Source organism: Suillus paluster (genome assembly GCF_016628075.1).
Source record: "Suillus paluster strain FC165 chromosome Unknown EDB91scaffold_134, whole genome shotgun sequence".
NCBI lineage: Eukaryota > Fungi > Basidiomycota > Agaricomycetes > Boletales > Suillaceae > Suillus > Suillus paluster.
Genome location: NW_024537694.1, coordinates 59,005 through 78,529, shown reverse-complemented (window position 1 = coordinate 78,529; position 19,525 = coordinate 59,005). Strand labels below are relative to the sequence as shown.

Here is a 19,525-nt window from a genome sequence, read left to right as displayed (position 1 = left end):
CTGTAAAAAATTGCACCATGAGCGACATCACTAATACGAAGGCAAGAACATGACTCACTCTCGTGACGTGCGGTATCATAAGGGTCCTTGTCACTACTACACGCAGCGATTGCCCTCGATCATAGTATACTATTACAAGGCGCAAATGGTGAGTCAAGCATTGGGTTGATGCTGTATGCCAAGCAAACGACTCACGACACATTTTTCAGAGCAACATTGACTGTCCACCGAGCATTGTGCAGAAGTCGGAAGGCAGTCTGGTTCCCCAATTGGGGCAGCTGGTGTTGCGCTAACAGACATAGATGCTGTGAAAACAGCCACAACGGTGAGGAAGAAAAAACGCATTTGTTGTATGAGATATGGAATCTATCAGACGGGAGTCTCGTATAGTTCTGAGGTAGTGTACCGTAGGGGAGACGGCTGGCTTTTATGTCCCGAAAGCCTCGTTAACCATTATGAGAATGAACAATAGATGGCGTAATAGTAGTCGTTCATCGGCTCTGTGACTGGCAGGAGGAATGGAGGCTAACATAAATGGATAGATTCGAACTTCGCGACCCGTTATTTTATAAATCTGTTACCAAAGCACGAGTCCATGTGCTCGAACTTGATCGGCTGCGAATGGTTAGTTTCCTGTAGGCAGACCAAATAGAATGAAGATAGTCGGGTCAGAACGGGTCTCTCGCCTACATTTCTTTCTACCACCTGCCATTCCCTTATGCATAAGACAATCGCGACACAATTTAAACCCACACTCGCCTAGATACACGGCAAGAACACAGAATGCCTTGTCGCCAGGAGGGACAATACTCTGCAAGCACCACTACTCAAGTTGGTATGAGCGCTCAGGGTGGAAAGTGACCTGGTAAGGCTTGACTAACTGTTTCCGACATTTACATGATCATTCTGTCCACTTAAGCGAGAAATCCCCTGCTAGTGGAAGCGAAAGAGTGTTCTTACCAAAGTATGCATGCAACTAGTCTCCCCTATTCAGATCCAATAGAATGAAGATAGTCGTTCTAATAAAGGCTAAAGCATGCTCAGTACATATTCGTTACGTTCCATTCGCAGCTGATCAAGTTCGAGCACATGCGCATACCATTTGCAACGCTACTTCATGGTGCAAACAGCGATCGCCGGAATAGGTCTTGACGCCCTGCGGCAGTGTCTTACTAGTAACGCAAGCATGCCAGAAGCGTGTACTACAGAACGACGTACGAAAGAAATATGTCTATCGGAATGACAGCGTCAATTCATCCAAACAATAAGTCAAATGAGAGCGAAAAATCAAGCTTACCATACTCGCATCAGACGCGAACAGAAATCACTTCTGTACGATACTCGTAATCTGTCCATCAGCAGCAATTATCCTCGTGGCCGTAGCGCTCGTGGCCGAACAGGCAGCGGGTTACTCAATAGGTGGGGACGATATATATGGATAGTCGTGGGTGAGAGGGGCGTCCCGTAGGAAGACATGGGTGTAGCGGGAATCGACGCCGACTCTGGAGGATATCGGGGAACGCTATGGATGAAAACGGCAAGCAAGCGGACAAGAAAATACGCGATGTATATCGTCTAATGCATCGCCCATAAGTACATACAGCGGTTCCAGTGTTGCAAATGTCGGGGTGACTCAGGAGCGTGTCAGGGCCAGTTTATGCTGGCAGTGTGGCACGTCGATTAGGGTACGGACGAAAATTCGGTTGTTAACAACCCGTGTTAATAACAGACACACGGCCATGGGGGGGTTACAAAGTACTAATAAGTCTGCCGACCCCTACAGACTTGGTGACCTGCCAGGTGCCTGACCTTCCGCCGTTCTCGCAGATCATTACAAGATCATTAACCTAAGAGTTTGCAATGCAAATCCTGCAGAGAAGCAAGCTGTCGTCTGACTTGGGACTCAGGAGTCTCGCAATGAAGTTCGACTATTTCCTCTCAGTCGAGCACTCGAAAATGGCCAATGTTTTTAAAGGCTCAGACGATATTCTTGCATAGACGGCACCCGGATATTTCATTCGGCGATCTCGACTCCATCATTTCTGCACCCAAAAAATCAGCAGCTCGTTGAAGCCACGAGCCCACTGGCAGCTATTTGTCTGTGGACACGGAACAGCAGGAAGAAATACTTGAAGGTGAAGAAGATACTTGGCTCGATGAGAAGCTAGTCTCTAAGCCAGCCGAGGATTCGGCCTTCGACATTGAGGCGGATGTGAACTTTCACGCGCCAATTGTTACCAAGGCCTTGTCTGATCAATAAGAAGAAAGTCCTAGTAATGACCCGGGTAGCACTCGAGGCGACGCTACGGAGGAGGATGACGCTAAGTTGGAAGGCATGCCATGACACTGACTGGGATAGCTTGCATGGTAGCAGCTGTAGCGAAATTGTCATTTTTGGGTCACGTGGACGTTAATAACATGTTAATAACAGCCGGATGACTTTTCGTCCGTACCCTAACGTCGATCACGAACACAGCGGCTGGTGACTTCCAACCGTCAAATCCAGTGGTGTTGCGCAGTGGGAGCCATAATGCCAATACAATGCATGTTATCGCTGACAGCCTCGAGATTTGCGCTGAGGGCGTTATTGGTTTCGTGGACGCCCCCGAACCTTTACTGGGGGTGTATTGCTCCACCTATACTGAAGGGCTCACGAAACGGAGTGAGACAAATTAATCGGTGGCAACATATTTATTTTCACTTGTCAACTGTCGCACTGCAGTGCGCAACGCCCCTCTTTGTGTAGCAATTGCACACTGCCTGAGGACTACATACTAGCCCGCTAATATGAAGGACTCATGACGCATACCGCACGGTGCGTGGTATACGTCTGCGGCGAAAAATCCGCGAGGTATGTCTGATGCGAAGCATGAGTCTTGTCTACGGTACGAATCGTCAAATCCGACAATCTCCCCAAAACAACGCAAATCACCTGATAATCCATACAACAAATCCTACAGCTCGAAATTAAGCGCATCTCTATCCTCGCTCATTATTCTCGAATATTCGAGGAATAACCTAGACGCATTATGTACAGTTAGCTTTGCGTGTACATCCAACGCCCCACCTCACCCACGCAAACGCAAAGGAAACTCACCTAAATAAATAAGCAATCATATCCTCCTTCCTCCAAAACGTCCTACTCCACTCCCTCCCCCTCCTCGCAATCTTCGCTCCGAGCTCTTCATGCGCCCCTCGGCCTGAGGGGTCACCGCGGAAGAAGAGGAGGGCGTCGTAGAGGTCGGAGTAGTCGATTTGGATGGGGATGTAGTGGACCCAGGGGGAGAGGCGGTCTGTGAACCTGGTGGGTGGAAGTCACAAGAGTAGCGGGAACACAACAATAGTGGGTTGGGTAGGAACACGCAAGTAGCAGGAAACAAGACAATGTTTGATTTAGTTAGGCTCGGACGAGAGAAAGAGAAACGCACCATTCAGGATATATCGTAGACTTGAACACGAGCGAGTTGGTCGTCATGAGCCGTTTAAAGCGACTCGACCACCCATTACCATCCACCTAGCAAAACAGAACGTGAGCCACTCCGCAGAAATAATAAATAACACAAGTAAGAGATTATTCGTAGCGCATCCAGAAAGCACCAAGTCCAAAACCGACCGTACACACAAAACTCGAAAAAAAAACTCACATCAAACACATACTTATACCTCCCCGCATCCCTAACACTCATCCTCCTCCTCCACTCAAACCCTTCCTCCAACTCCCTACATGTCTCTGGCTCGCACTGACTAGGACTCCCCGCAAACGCGATATCAAGCATCGCAGGGTTCATCCTTGCCTTCTTCACTTCTTCCACCTTCATCCCTTCCCCATCGGCATCCATTATCAACACCTCAACGCTCCCAACTATCCTCTGCGCAATCTCCACCAACCGGGCCCTCTGCGTATCTCTCCAAGGCTTATCACTCGTATGAAGAATACCTGTATTAAGCCCCCTCCAAAGAAGCCTCTCATCTTCCTTGTTCTCCCATGCACCTTCGTCACCTTCTTCGCCTTCAACGTCTTCCACCCACGATAAAGGTATAGGCACCCTGATATCAGCGTGGAGAGGGCTGGAGCAATAACTGAACTGGGGGACGGGGAAGGGGTCAGGGGAGGGTCCAATGCCGTGGGCGAGGAATTGGCCATGTTGGGAAAGGTGGGAGGGATGTGCGCAGGGGTCCATTGCTTGGAGGTGGTCGTAGATGAAGGTTTTTGGTTTGTTGGAGGTGGACGGTGGGTTACGTGCGGTGGAGTTTAATGGACAGGCGTGTAGCCAGCCTCTGGTGAATGGCGCTGGGTTGTCATTGAGAAGATCAATATCTAGAGTAATGAAGTGTTGGTGAAGATACTCGTAAAGGATACAGAAAACGTACAGTCACCCGTCCTGCCCGCTTCTACGGCTCTTTTCCTCATCTCATGTGTGATAAACACGTTAGGGTTATCATGAGGACTGAACACCGCCCTAAACATAGGCAGGTCATCTTCGACTTCAGCCATCAGATCGATCAGCTGGTTGGCGCCAATGAGTAAACGCTCCCTCACAGCCTCCTCATCAGGCAGCGTGTCATTTCCGACGTGCAAGGGCCCGAGAGGGGTAGATTTAGCGAGGGTGTATGAGTGGGCGTGTCCCTCCCAATCGCGCTGGATTACCTGTAAGGACACGGGGTCTATACCCCAGAATGGTGCGAGATCGTGATTGATCTGGTCGTATTCGTCTGGGAGCTGGAGGTTATGCTTTTTGACGTAAGACCACCTGTGAAGACGTTGTCAGTTTACACGAAATTCGGGCCCTTACGGTGAACAGTTCGACATGAGGCGGGATAGGTACCCGAAACAGGGCGGAAACGGGGAAGAAAAGGTGGCTGGGCCTCGAGGACGTACCATCGATTAAAGCCTGGCGGAGGAGCCCTCGTGTACCTGCGACGATACTCACGGACTGCCTCTGGTAGTGTTCGACTGGCACGGGCGAGCTTGGCGTCCCATTCCTGTTCAGCACGTGCGATGAGGTCGAGGATTGGATGTGCCACCGTCTTGGTTCACTTCTAGTAAACCGTCTGGGCGAAAAGTATGGGCAGGGCGTGTACTGGGGCGTCGTTGATATGCTAGAGGCAGATACGCTGAAAACTTTGTGGCCAGTGATGTACCAACTGATTCAGTGATGAATATTGGGGCTAGAGTGAACCCAACGAGGGTGCATCCAAGGATCACGAGGAACGTATAACATTGCAGAGATCTGCAAGCGATTCGGAGGGCGTACATGGGGGAGCTTTAAACAGAAACATACCATTGGACCTTTAATACGATTCTATGCTGAGCAAACGCATGGCGCATTTCATCGATGACTACAATGAAGTTCAATGAATGCATCTTCGGAACACTCGTTGCCCTATCAAAACCTTAGTTTTCAGCCTGGCATGTCTGAGTGGCTCGAGAAAACGACATACCTTACCGGTGTACCGCTCATAATTAAATAAGCGATAGCTTATCCGTTGCCAAAACATATCTCGTTGCTAGGAATTACCTTGCTTGTGAAGTTCTTCCACCCCACTACACAAGACATGGGAACAACGAACAGCGGGGATCACTACTTAGGCAGCTCCAAAGTCTGCCACAATTTTCCACATGTGGCAGACCCCGCATCAACAGCAGACCCCAACATCAACGCGGAGAGAACCATATATAGCGTATATTATGCTACTTCATACAATACATCACTGATTACGACGAGCGCAGCATCACGATAACTAAGGAGAATGAGCAACTGAACGCGCGCAATAGGGGAGAGCAAGTAGACTCAGGACAGGAGAAGTATGTGTAGGGACCCAGTTCCAACAGTCTTGAGTTGCAACCCAGTTTGCACGACGTCGCAGAGCTACTCCAACGTGTACTTGCATTTATTGAAGATGGTCCCTTTCATATCGGGTCTTTAAAACATATCGTCTCCACGTACATCGCGCAGCTAGGCCATGTGTACGCGATATTTCTGGCGCATTTGCCTATAAGTAGAATTCCGCCAAGAGTCATCGTCAGCCTTTAGGCTAGCATATTACTCCGATGGAATTCACTTACTTATCTTCCGCATTACAGAGCCTTGGTCCATTGAATCGTAGCGGCAACACATGCCTTAGAAATTAAGTCAAGTAAATAGAGTACTATATGCGCGCTTACCACATGTACCACGCCCCGAAACCCGAAACCCGACTCCAGTTTCGAACAACTAGTGTCAGTGATTGGAGCAAGAGTCGGGCGCGGGTATGAGTTAGGCTGCTAATCGTCAGATCCGTTCGGACGTGTTTAGATCACCCAATGGATGCGAAATCTCGGCTCCCAGGCTGTTGAATGACTTGATTAACTAGCTATGCAGCAGGCGTGTCATATGCCCTGGGTGCACCATGAACTGCAGATCGAAATCACATCACGATTGTCACATATGGTGGGAGAGAAACCAAAGTTATATGCGAGCGAGGCTGCGAGAAACCAGGAATTTCGAGCAAGCGTTGGATCCAGATGGGGTAAGTACCGGTGAAACCAAGATTTTTTTTTCTTGCAGCGAGCTCGGTTCCTTCCGAACACATACCGCTTAGTCAACTTGTTCGTTGTCCAAAACCTTGATACTCATTGAGCTGGCTTGGAGCTGGCATCCCCAAAGTTGGAGTTGCCCTATTACCCATGGACCAACAACCCAAAGGTATGTATCTTGGTCTTCTAGGAATTTTGGATGCGGAGGTTCATCAAAGCCTTTGCCATCAAACTCGGATGTCACACCGCATGGGATCAAACTCATAATCTCGATTCCAAGGCGTTAATCCCCAATGATTCGAATCGCGTGAAAGACTGTATCCCCGCAGTGATCATGATACGGTAACAAACCAAGCATGTCCAAGTGCTGATAAGGTTGTGAGCCAAACTCTTATATATCGTTGTCAGCACTCGAACATTCTCCATGCCAAAAGCTACATCAAATACAGGTAACAGGGGAGGCGGAGCATAGTTGGCTTTTCACAAAGCCAAATTTTCATCACCGTTAGCGCTTCGAAATGATAAGCAATTGATGTTCTGAACGTGAGTTAAAACTCTCCGCTTTCCATCTTGGTCAGTGACATGTCTGCGTCGATCGAGAAGACGCTGAAAGACGTGCCTTATTTCACTACCGCTCATAAATTAAATAGGCTGATAGCTTATCCCAGTGCCAAAGGTCAGACATATCTTTGTTGCTGGGTATACGGCAGAGGTGATGCAACGATGATCGCTACTATTCAGCTCCACATGTAGCAGTACCCTGTAGCAGAGACAGAATAGGAACGCCGTCAGTTCAAATTCGGCAACAGTCGGGCGTAATTTGAGTAACGGAGCTGTAGGCAGCATGTGCTCCCGGTTCCTTTATATCGGGTCTTTAAAAGTCAGCATGTTGTCTCCACGTCCCAAAATTCACTTCAGGCAGCTGGCCGTGCAGTAATACTTTGGCGCAATTGCTTGTGAAAATCCCACCAGGAGTATAAAAAAAGATGTCAACCTTTGGGCTGGCATACTACCTCTCATGGCATCCACTTCCTCCGCTTGCATTGGTACTCAAGAACCTCAGTCCATTATATTCATCCTTTGGAAAATGAGTCAAGTATATAGAGTATATGCACACTTACACATGTACCACGTCCTGAAACCCAATTCTCGACTCCAGTTTCTAACAACTAGAGTAACTTACCTACAGTCAGAAAAGGAGTCGGGCGTGGGTATCATGAGACCAGTAAGCAGTCGTATCAAGATGATAGGAAGACGAGCACGGGGAGAGGTGAGCTATACAAAGAATGTATTATCTCAGTATCTGGAAGAGACTCCAGTATACGTGAATAGTACCTATACAAAGAATGTATTCTAAGGGTACATTAGCTCGTTATTGAGAAAGAAAAGAACTATAGGGCTTACATCTCAGTATCTGGAAGAGACTGAGATGTTACGACGCTGGTGCACTTATTTTAACTACGGGTAAAGTAGGGATAGAGTAGAAATTAGTTTGAAACCTATTCGCATAGTCACTTGGCCGAACGACTGCTCATTGCACTCGTATCTATCATGACATAAATCGCAGTCGGTCCTCCTGTCCTGATTCGTCTGTACTGTGACACTCCCCCTCGAGCGCAATCCCCTAGGCCCATGAGTTGACGAAGCTTCTGGAGTTGAGGACGTGGTAGTGGCTTGGTGAACTGCGTCTGCGATGTTGTCATCAGTGGGGCAGTATGTGAGGGAGAATGTGCCATTCTTGACGTGGCTCCTAACGAAATGGTAGTGCAGGTCTATGTGCTTCGTGCGTGAATGGAACTTATTTTTTGATGCTAAGGCAATGGCAGCTTGGTTGTTGGAGAAGATGGGAGTTGGAAGTTTGACCGCTTCATACAGTTTGTTGAGAAGAAGCTGCAGGTATAGTATCTCTCGCCCGACAGTGGTCAGGGTGATGTACTCGGCCTCAGCAGTTGAGAGGGCTATTAGGGGTTGCTTTCCTGGTGCTCCAGGCAACAGGGCCACCATTTAAGAGGACAATATAGCCCGACATGGAGTGTCTGTGCGGCTGGGAAGCCCAGTCCGCATCAGCATAAGCCTCCAGGCCTGCATTGGTACCTCCTAAAGTGATAGCGTAGGTGTCACTACCCTTCAGGCAGCGTAACACCCACTTGGTGGCCTCCCAATGGGCCACTCCAGGGTTCCTCATGAATTGGGAGAGTGTCACAACCGAAAATGTGATGTCAGGACAGGTACTCATCGCAACATACATAAGAGAACCTATGGCTTGCTGATACGGTATGTTTTGCATTGCCTCATGCTGGGCATGGGTGGCTGGTGACTGAGCATCTGAGAGAACCGCTCCTGAATCCACAGGGGTTTGGGTGGACTTGGCATCTGTGAGATTAAAACGTTCAAGAACGGTGTTGACATACGCCTTTTGAGACAGGGTGATAGTGTGAGCTGTGCGATCGTGTTCTACTTTGAGTCCAAGTAGCCAGTTGAGTTCTCTGAGGTCCGTGATCTCGAAGTAGTGGCGAAGACGGTCCTTGAACTGGGTAATGTGATGGAGGTGGTGGGAGGTGACTGCCATATCGTCAACGGACACCGTTATAATGGTATGTTTGTCCTGTGAACGCTTAAAATAAACGGCCTGGTCAACTTGTGAGCGTTTAAACTCCAGCTTTGCAAAAACTCCCGCTAACTCCTCCGACCACTCATATCCAGCCTGCTTTAATCCTAGTAAGCTCCTCTTTAACTTCAGCACCTTCCCCACATCTCCTGCCTTAAGATATCCAGGGGGCGTGCACATATATATATCCTCATGAAGCTCAGCATAAAGATACGCACTCTTTATGTCGACCTGGTGAACTTCCCAGTCTCGTTGGGCTGCCATCATTAAGACTGTACATATGTTGGACATATTGGACATGGGAGCGAATGTATTGAAATAGTTGATGCCGTACTTCTGCCATTGGCCATTCGTGACTAAGTGTGCGTGCAGCTTTAACTTCTCCCTGTTGGGTCCTCGTTTTGTCGCCAGGACATAGTGACAAGGTATGAGGTTGGCTTGCTTAGGTGTGTCCACTACCTCCCACGTACCAAGCTTCTTGAGCTGGCTGATCTCATAGTCAACAGCTTCCTGCCATTCAACTGCATCCGGTCCGTTCAGGGCCTGCTGCAGGGTGGGTTTGTCCTCTGCGCTCGCCAACGCTCTATGCTGCCATATGGTGAGTGCCTCATTGTCTACAAAGTCTGACTTGGCTGGTTCAAACAGGTTTGTCTTGGTCGCCATGTTGGCAGTTTGGCCACTATGGAGGGTCACATAGTAGCCTAGTGGGTAGCTGACTTGTTGTGGGCGTGGCGCAGGTGGCGTTTCGGGACACTGGGTTGGTCTAGGTGGTGTGGAAGGTGTTGGTGGGATGGGAGTAGGGTTCTGTGATGTCAGCAGGATGGATGTGTTAGGCAACGTGCCTATGGACTCCCCCTCGTCCTGCATAACATCTACAGCTGGAACGGTGAGTGGCACAAAAGTCACATTACACTCTACTGATACTCTGCGTTTTTCAGGCCAATATATCCTGAAACCCTTGCTCTCGTCATTGATGCCCACAAAAACCGCCTCCTCAGCACAGGCTTCAAGCTTCCTGACTCCCTCAAGACGCACATAGGCCTTCGTACCAAATTCCCTGGCATTCGTGAGCGATGGGCGACAATTTTGAAGGAGTTTGAAAGGAGTGTGATTGGGGATAGCACTGGATGGTAAGCGATTCTTGAGCCACGTTGCATAATTAACTGCCTCTGCCCATAGGTACTTGGGGAGGTCACGACCCAACAGCATAGCTTGCGCTAGGGCCACCAGGGTACCGTTCAAACGCTCGGCTACCCCATTTTGTTCGGGTGAGTCATGGACCGTCAGTTGTCTCTCGACTCCCTGCTGCTTTAGGTACTGATCGAATTCTCCACTCAAGTATTTGCCTCCCTGGTCAGACAGAAGGGTCTTAATGTGAGCTCCCTCGTGCTGTCGCGCCAGCCAGGCTTCGTATCGCTTGTACGCCCCCAACGCTTCGCTCTTATGCTTCAGGAAGGTGAGGTTGGTCTGCTGACTATAATTGTCAGTGAAAATCATATAATATGAGCAGCCACCTATACTCGCCATCTGTGCTGGTCCCCAGAGGTCGGTGTGGATGAGTTCCCCATAGGACTGTGCGCGGCTCGTGGTCTCCTTTGGGAACGGTTTGCGTGTTGCCTTAGCTTTCATGCAGATGTTGCAAAATTTGGGCTTGGAGGCTGGGTCGACGCTCACCCCCTCTATAAGACCCTTCTGCAGAGCCTCAAGCAGGGCAGTCTGCGATACGTGCCCCAGTTGACGATGAAGCTCCGCGATGGTGAGTTTAGAGGTGGCGATATTCGCGTGCTGTTGCTGATGCTTCGAAATGACGGTATACAGACCTTCAAGCTGGGGGATCTCAGCTATGACATGGTGCTTGGGACCCTGGGACAAAATCTTGCACATTTTGCCCTCGAAGAGAACAGTGAGGCCGCTAGAGGTAATGTGATTCGTGGATATTAAGGTGAAGGCCGTGCGCAGCGCATAGAGTGTGACCTTCAAGGTCACAGTGGTTCTCTTCTTGCCCAGAGGGAGGTCTATACTAATGTCTCCTCTGCCTACAGCGCTGATCTTCGATCCATCAGCCGTTTGAATATCCTGGGGAGGGATGGAAACATAGTTGGCGAATTTCATGCGGTCAGGACAGAAATGGGCTGTGGTGCCCGAATCGATGATAGCGCCATGGCGATCTGGGGGTATGTTGAGGCTTTCAGCGATACCCGCTAGATCTGATGTGGCGAAGGCATAGTTATCCTTTGCCTCGCTCTCGGCTGCAGCATTAGCCGTTTGCTTCTGGGAACGATTACCCTTATTGCGGCGCTGATTAGGGCCTTGTCCCTCCTTTCCGCCTCCTGGTCTCCAGCAATCTGTTTTGTAATGTCCCTTTCAGTTACAATTAAAACAGGTTACGTCTGGATCCTTTGGACTCGAGTTACTGGAGTTCTGACCTCTGGAAGTGTTCGCTTTCGTGGTCAGTGTGGAGTTAGAGCCCCTTTTAGCGGGTTGAGTTAGAAGGTGATGTTCATATTCCTCAGAGACAATGCTGATTAATTCGTTAGGGCTGAGTGGGGTCTGAAGGATCTTTGCAGTAGCATTGATTGAGGATAGGAGAGGTCTATATGACTCTGGGAGTGAGCCAATGAGCATGGCATGGAAGTCCCGGTCCTTGACGGCTGTGCCCATTCCTGCTAATGACTCATGCAGTCTCAAGAGCTCTGTGAAGTGCGCCTTGACATCACCATTTTCCTCGCACCTCAAGTCCTGTAGGCGATGACGGAGGTCTATTTGGACCAGCTCCATTTTTCCTTCGTGGATGTCACATATTTTAGCCCAGATCTTCGAGGCTAGCTCGAGCTTCTGAACGCGGAGGAGCAACCTATCCATGATGGTACTGAACATTTGTTGCTTCACCAACGAGTCCTTTTGGAAAAACTCGTTGATCCTCTTGTCTAGGGCTTCAATCTCTGCCTCCGTTGCTGCCGTCCCGTCACCCCTTACTGGTGTACCGGTTGCCTCGTCTATAGCGAAAGGCACAGGCTTCATGGCACGACTGTTGGCATAACACATCAGTCCTCTGGCACCTATGGCCGTCAAAGTTCGTTCTTTGTACATTATCCAGTTTGATCCATCCTCTGCTAGTTTTGGGATGTTGAAAAGACCTGAGTTGGTGCTAGGGAGTGCAGTATCCATTGTGGCCGTGTCAGGGCTCATAACCTATCAAGATGATAGGAAGACAAGCATGGGGAGAGGTGAGCTATACAAAGAATGTATTATCTCAGTATCTGGAAGAGACTGAGATGTTACGACGCTGGTGCACTTATTTTAACTACAGGTAAAGTAGGGATAGAGTAGAAATTAGTTTGAAACCTATTCATGTAGTCACTTGGCTGAACGACTGCTCATTGCACTCATATCTATCAAGACGTCAATCGCATCGGTCCTCCTGTCCCGATTCGTCTGTACGTGACAAGTCGTCCGGCTGCTGAACATCAGCTCCATTGGGATGCTGTTGAACGATTTGATTGGCTGGAGATGTAGCAGGGGTACATATCTGGGTGAACAGCAAGTTGAAATCGTGTCATGAATACTTGCAAGGGAGTGGCAGCCCACAGGTGAAAGACAGAAAGAATGCAACAACACAATTTCAAGCAAGCGTTGGAGGATGTGGTAAAGGGGAGATGGTTGACCAGGGAGAAATTACTTGCGCACTCCATCAAATTGGTTCCTAGTGAAGCATAACTGCAGCAGCAGGTAGCTCAGGCTGGTGGTGGTAAGTAGAGATCATTACTGGTTCCTTCCAAGTACATGTTACATGGTTGGCAATGACTGTTGTTTTCAAGCTTGAGCTTGAATCCCAGTAGAAGTCCACTGTTCTGAGAATGGCTGAGATTGTGCGAGGTTGTGCGAAATTTTGCAATGAGGCTGAGATTGGCTGGCAATAGTAGTGCTAACAATAGCAATAGTCTCAGATTGTGTCAAGTTGTTTGTCTCTATCCGTCACTGCACACATTGCAATCATTGCATGCTGCACGCAACACATTGTTGAGCACTGACATTTCGGAGCATGGACTGGGAGGAGGAAATGAGATGTCAGAGTGAGACATTGCGAGCACAACCAGTCTATGTGATGTGCAACATTGTGACGTTGGCCGAGACATAGTAATATATTCCTATGCTACCATTTATTTGTATCACTATGCTAACTACTATAAAGTGTCGAATACCGTGTTAGAACATCTCAGTCGAGTATCTTGAGACTGAGATGTAAGTCGTTACTATTATTTCCCTTTACTTATAACGAGCTAACATACCTGTAGTATATATTCTTACCAGGTACTACCATAGTTTACCGAGTCGAGTATCTCGAGACTGAAATTATATATTCTTACCAGCTCCTTGTTTGTCCCCACTCACCTAAACTCGCTTTAGGTTATGAGCCCTGTCTCAACCATGGATACCATGCTCCCCAGCACCAGCTCTAGCCTGTTTAATGTCCCGAAGCTTGCTGAAGCCGGCTCAAACTGGATCACCTACAAGGAAAGGATGTTAATGGCAATAGTTGCACGAGGTTTGATGCGGTATACCGATGGTCAGGCACTCAAACCGACCCCCCTTCACTATTAACACTGAGACGGGTGAGGAAGTGTGTCGGAATGGAGGGGAGTAAGGGGGTTGGGTTTGGTTGGGTCGGAGAAGTAAGAGTGGATACTTAGAGCACGGCACTAAGTCGGAATGGAGGGTCGGAGGCGATGACAAGGTAAACTTGTGTCTGGGAGCAAAGTCCTATGGAGAATTCCCACTAGTAGAGATTGTGGGAAGACAAGTAATATTAAGACTGGGGAGTAGCTAAGTACAGGATGTGTTTTTATATACTTCTATGTAGGAGGTAGTGACTAGTAGTCCTTGGTATGAGGCTATGTACTAAGTATACAATTTGTAAGTGAACACAGGTGGAAAACATAAGTTGGAGTGGATATCAATATGTATGCGTCGGATCAGTTAGTTGAGTGGTTATAGAAAGTACCAGTGATCTGGGAAATAAGTACTATGTGCAAATAAGGAAAGTATATACCTAAATGGGAAAGGAGTTTACAGTGGTGTGGAAACGATGCGGGAGGTAACTGACGCGGCGGTCGAGTGGAACCGTAGGGGTGGATGTGGGAGCCGACTGGGACGAGCGGAGGGCAGACAAAGTGGAGGTGGAAGGAAAGCGGGGAAAGTATGAGGTCAGGTGGAGCAGATATTAATATCGGAGGAGCCGTCGGATCAGGTATATGACAGTTGGGTTCTATCAATAATGTTAGGTGAAGGAAGATAAAGACCATGCTGGAAAGCCAAGCTGGGTGAACTGCACTGGCATAAGTCGTTTTCCAGAATTATCTCTTCATTGGTGGAAAAATCAAGGACAGGTCAATGGTTTGCCTGCCTGGATGGTGTTTCTCGCTGGTTCTTCCTTTGTGTGCTCATTTTGTCAGCTGATTACAAGGAATAGTGAGTGCTAATTGTGTCTTGCTTGTCTTCTGATTGTGTTTTTTTGCTAATGATAATGTACAGGTGTGTTATGTCACTTACTCGAGGGATCATGAGCATTTGGTCATGTCCTGTTTGTCTCGTTCCTTGAAACTCACTTTGGGATGCCTCAAAACCATATCCCTGCTGAACTGCAAACATGTCACATGAAGTTGTAATGGCCGCACGGGAAAAAGAGACCATGGAATAAAAAGAGGAGGTTCTAAAAGAATATAGACTTCACGATGTTGTGGTGAGATTTTGTCTCTACTTACTGAAGCTCTAACATTTATTATGTTTTAGAATTCAATTTGAGCTGCATGATACTCAGATGTCCATTGAGCATTGTCACATGATCGATGTCACTTTAACCTTGGTGGGCTCTGGTCACATCATTACTGGGTTAAACTGCAGAAGTATATTGTGAAGCTCAGGAGGACAAAGGTATCCAAAGTGGATACTGTTACGGCTGTGTTGTTCTATGAACTTCTTTTCTTCTTTCCCTTGATCCACGCTTACTACATATGTCTCTTATCAGTGTATAATTAGTTCAGTATGACTCAGACGCCTCACTACCTACACATGTAGCTTACTGATCATTACCTATTATTATGTCATACCCTGTACCCTATTTACTATATAAACCCTAGCTAGGTGACGCTGATTCTTCAGCTTAACCTATGCTGATTTTCCTTTGACATCTCTGACTTGATTCTAAGATACCTCTTCGGTTCTTACCCTTTATTGAAATACTGGACATTCTTTAGACACTTGTCTAGAATGTAACACAAGACCAACTGTCTTGTTGATTATTGTTTGCCTGCATTACACTTGGCATAACAGATACAAAGTGCATTCATTTTTTTTTGCTGTGTAATATGTTGCCCTTGTCTGACATATCTATACTAGCTTTGAAGAGTTTCCATGCTGGCATAATTTGAAGCACCCAAACCAGGTTATGAGTATTTCATTTGCAGACAGCTCTGTGCACAAGGACATTTCAAAGGTTCATGATTTTGTACTGTTATCCCATGAACACACTAAACTACAATTTGCAGATGATAATATATGCCACACACAGTATCCTGACAGAGGATGACTCTTTGCTCAGATATTGTTAGGAACCGTGCTTGGACAGAGAAGCAGAGGGGTTGGGGCTTGGCTTCAGCTCTTGCTGCTGCGCCCTTAGCCGAGTACATGCCCCGAATTTGGAGCAGAACCAATGATGTCAGATGATAGGATGGGCAGACCACTTTGGTCTGCTTTGTGGGTTGGGAGGTAAGAGCTACTAGTGGCGGTCCGACTAGAAGCAAAGCGGGTGAAGCAGGGAAAGTGCATTTGGGGCGGAGGGGATAGGCAGATTGGTTGGATAGGTTGGAGAAGTAAGAGTGAATATTCTAGAGCACTGCTCTTAAGTCAGAGTGGAGGATCAGAGGTGACAACAAGGTAATCTTGTGTCCAGAGAGAGCAGAGTCCTGAGCCCCTTCAGTGACAAACTCCATATTATACGAGGCAACTGACATGCATAATATCCCATATAACATGGGCCAGCGGACCATGGGCCAGATGATGAAGATATCCTCGATGTTAATAGATGGGCTGGGAGGGATATTATTACCGATGAATATGGGTGGGCCCATCTAGGTAATATGTCGAGTAGGATGGACATGTATATTATAGACAGGTGGGCTGATGTAGTGACATTATTATCTAGACAGGTGGGCCAAAGAAGCAGTTTATTATATATCATATAGACGGGTGGGCCGATGTAGTGGTATTATTATCTAGACGGGTGGGCCGGAGGAGCAGTTTATTATATATCATATAGATGGGTGGGCCGAGGTTGTAGTATATTGTGTAGACGGGTGGGCTGACGTAGGGTATATTACATAGATGGGTGGGCTGACGTAGGGGGTATATCATGTAGACGGGTGGGCCAAGGTAGTAGTATATTGTGTAGATGGGTGGGCCAACTTAGGGGGTATATTATGTAGACGGGTGGGCCAAGAGAGCAATTTATTAGATATTATATAGACAGGTGGGCCGAGGTAGTTGGATATCACATATATGGGTGGGCCTAGATACGTATCATATAGACATATGGGCCAAGGTGGTAGTATATCATATAGACGTATGGGCTGAGGTAGTAGTATATTATATAGACGGGTGGGCCCAGAAGAATGAGTGTTATAAACATCAGTGGGCTGAGATAGTTGGATAACATACTAATCAGTGTGCTGATGTAGGTACCAGTACATACCCACTGTATGAGTGCATACACCTATCATCAACCACCAATACAAGAAACACAAAACCCTGAATACAACATTTTGTAAATTAGACGAATCACCAAGTACCTAGTACCGAGTACTGAGTTCCAGGCAACATCTATTGAGTTCCAGGTAACATCTATTGATGTCCAGGTAACTAATATCAAGTTCTGGGTAACTAATATCGAGTTCCAGGTATTGCAGTAAATTGAACAAATCACCAAGTACTGAGTACCGAGTTGTGGGCATTGAGTTCTGGGCTTCAAGCACCGAAACATGAAACTAAAAGACAACATTTGTAAATTGAACAAATCACCAAGTACTGAGTACCGAGTTCTGGGCATTGAGTACCGAGTGCCGAAACCCGGCACTCGGCACTCGGTAATTGGTGATTTGTTTAGTTTTGTGTTTCGGTGCTCAATGCCTGGAACTCGATGCCTGGAACTTGGTACTCGGTACTTGGTGATTTGTTCAATTTACGAAATACCCGGAACTCAATGCTGAATATATTGGTAGATCTTAACCTATTGATGTTGTGAGACTATGGATAGACTCCCCTTGACAAGGGCTACAATTTTGATTTTATGTAAAAAGATCCCACTGTCAAAGTGCTTTCTTGAACCCTCCATTTGCAAGTATTTTGTTTATATCTTACTAGGATCTTAACCTATTGATGTCATGAGACCATGGATAGACTCCACTAGACAAAGGCTACGACTTTGGTTTTCATCAAAAAAGTTCCCACGGTCTAGAATATTGAGTACCGAGCTCCGAGCACTGAATACTCAGTACTTGGTACCTACTCAATACTCAAAACTCGGTACTCAGTACTCAGTTCCCAGTACTTGATACTCAATGCTGAATATCTTGGTACTCAACTGAGCACTGAGTACTGACTACCAAGTACTGAGCACTGGGCACCGAGCACCAAGCACCAAGCACTGAATACTCGGTACTCGGCACTTAGTACTCAGTTCCCGGTACTTGATACTCAATGCTGAATATCTTGGTATATCTTAACCTATTGATGTTGTGAGACTATTGATAGACTCCCCTTGACAAGGGCTACAATTTTGATTTTTATCTAAAAAGTTCCCACGGTCAAAGTGCTTTCTTGAACCCTCCATTTGCAAGTATTTTGCTTATATCTTACTAGGATCTTAACCTATTGATTTCATGAGACTACGGATAAACTCCCCTAGACAAGGGCTACAACTTTAGTTTTCATCAAAAAAGTTCCCACGGTCTAGAATATTGAGTACCGACTACCGAGCACCGAGCACCGGGCACCGAGCACTGAATACTCAGTACTCGGTAGTAGTGCCATAGCTTGGTTCCAGTCTGCTCAGGCTCGGTCTTCTCCGGTTTACTAATAATTTGGCTGACCCAATGCAAACTGAGTCACTGATTCAAATTTAAGGCAGTTTGCTAGTCACACGAACCCAATTGAACCAGCTTCAACCCAAAAAATTGAGAACTACGGTTTAAGCTGGCTTCAGCCAGCTGTTAGGTACCATGCCGACTCAGGAAGCAGAGGGGTCAGGGCTTGGCTTCAGCTCTTGTGCTGCGTCCTTAGACGAGTATGTGCCCTGAATTTGGAGGGGGTCCGATGTTGTCTGACGGTAGGACGAGTGGACTGCTTTGGTCCGCTTTGAGGGTCGGGGAGTAAGAGCTACTAGCGGCAGGCTGACTAGGAGCAGAGCGGAGAAGGCGGGGAGTGATGCGGAGGGTGGATAGGAGCAGGGGGAATGTTTGGTAGGGGCGGGGAAGGTGGAGGATAATGTGGAGGGACAAGGGAGAATATTTGATAGGGGCGGAGTATAAGGGAAAGACTTAGAGCACGGCTCTAAGTCGGAGCGGAGGGTCAGAGGTGACAACAAGTTGAGACTTGTGTCCAGAGGAGGCAAGGTCCTACTGAGAATCCTCACAAGATGTAATTGCGAGAAGACAAGTAATATTAAGACTGAGGAGAAATACCTAAGTACATGATATGTTATATACTACTATGTATGAGGCAGTGACCAGGATAACTATGTTGTACAGCTATGTACCAAGGATATAGTTTGTAAGTACTTTACACAGGCGAAGACATAAGTCGGAGCAGATATCAATATGTACACATCGGATCAGCGATCGGGCGGTAATAGGAATTACCGGTGATCCAGAAGTAAGGGTCTATGTACCGAAGGGGAAAGTATATATCTAAAAGGGGAAAGAGATCCAGTTGAATGGAGAGGTTATGGAAGGGGACTGGTTGAGCGGAAGCGTAGGGGCAGAATGCGGACTTGTGATTGGATGGAGCGGAGGGGGTTGGAAAGCGGAGCAGATATCAATATCGGAGCAGGTTGGATCAGGTATATGACACCAGCTCAAGCTGGCTTGCAAATGTGGCATCTGGTCCAAAGTTCTCTCACAGTCTCACTCAGTGACACTCTTCGTTCATTGGATCCATTGTTGCATTTTTGTTACTCTTATATGACGAATAAGGTCCCCATTCGAGTTGATGGTAGATTTAGGCTTGGCGATGTTTTGGGATCCGGCTCATATGGTATGTTTTTCACATACCAACTCCATTTTCATTCTGATTCAACATATGGACTCCAACATTTAGCTGTCATGTACCATGCATGAAACATCATTACC

General features: G+C 47.4%; 1 protein-coding gene across 1 annotated transcript; it reads right to left on the bottom strand.

The window, feature by feature from the left end:
* Nucleotides 1-2,954: 2,954 nt before the first annotated feature.
* EDB91DRAFT_1087524 (glycosyl transferase family 90-domain-containing protein) lies at nucleotides 2,955-5,257 on the bottom strand (the record flags this gene model as incomplete). Its single annotated transcript, XM_041316231.1, has 7 exons — nucleotides 2,955-3,018; nucleotides 3,098-3,301; nucleotides 3,429-3,514; nucleotides 3,645-4,318; nucleotides 4,372-4,751; nucleotides 4,880-4,983; nucleotides 5,039-5,257. The coding sequence occupies 7 exons, from the start codon at nucleotides 5,255-5,257 to the stop codon at nucleotides 2,955-2,957; spliced, it is 1,731 nt and encodes a 576-aa protein (XP_041170404.1).
* Between the last annotated feature and the right edge of the window lie 14,268 nt (nucleotides 5,258-19,525).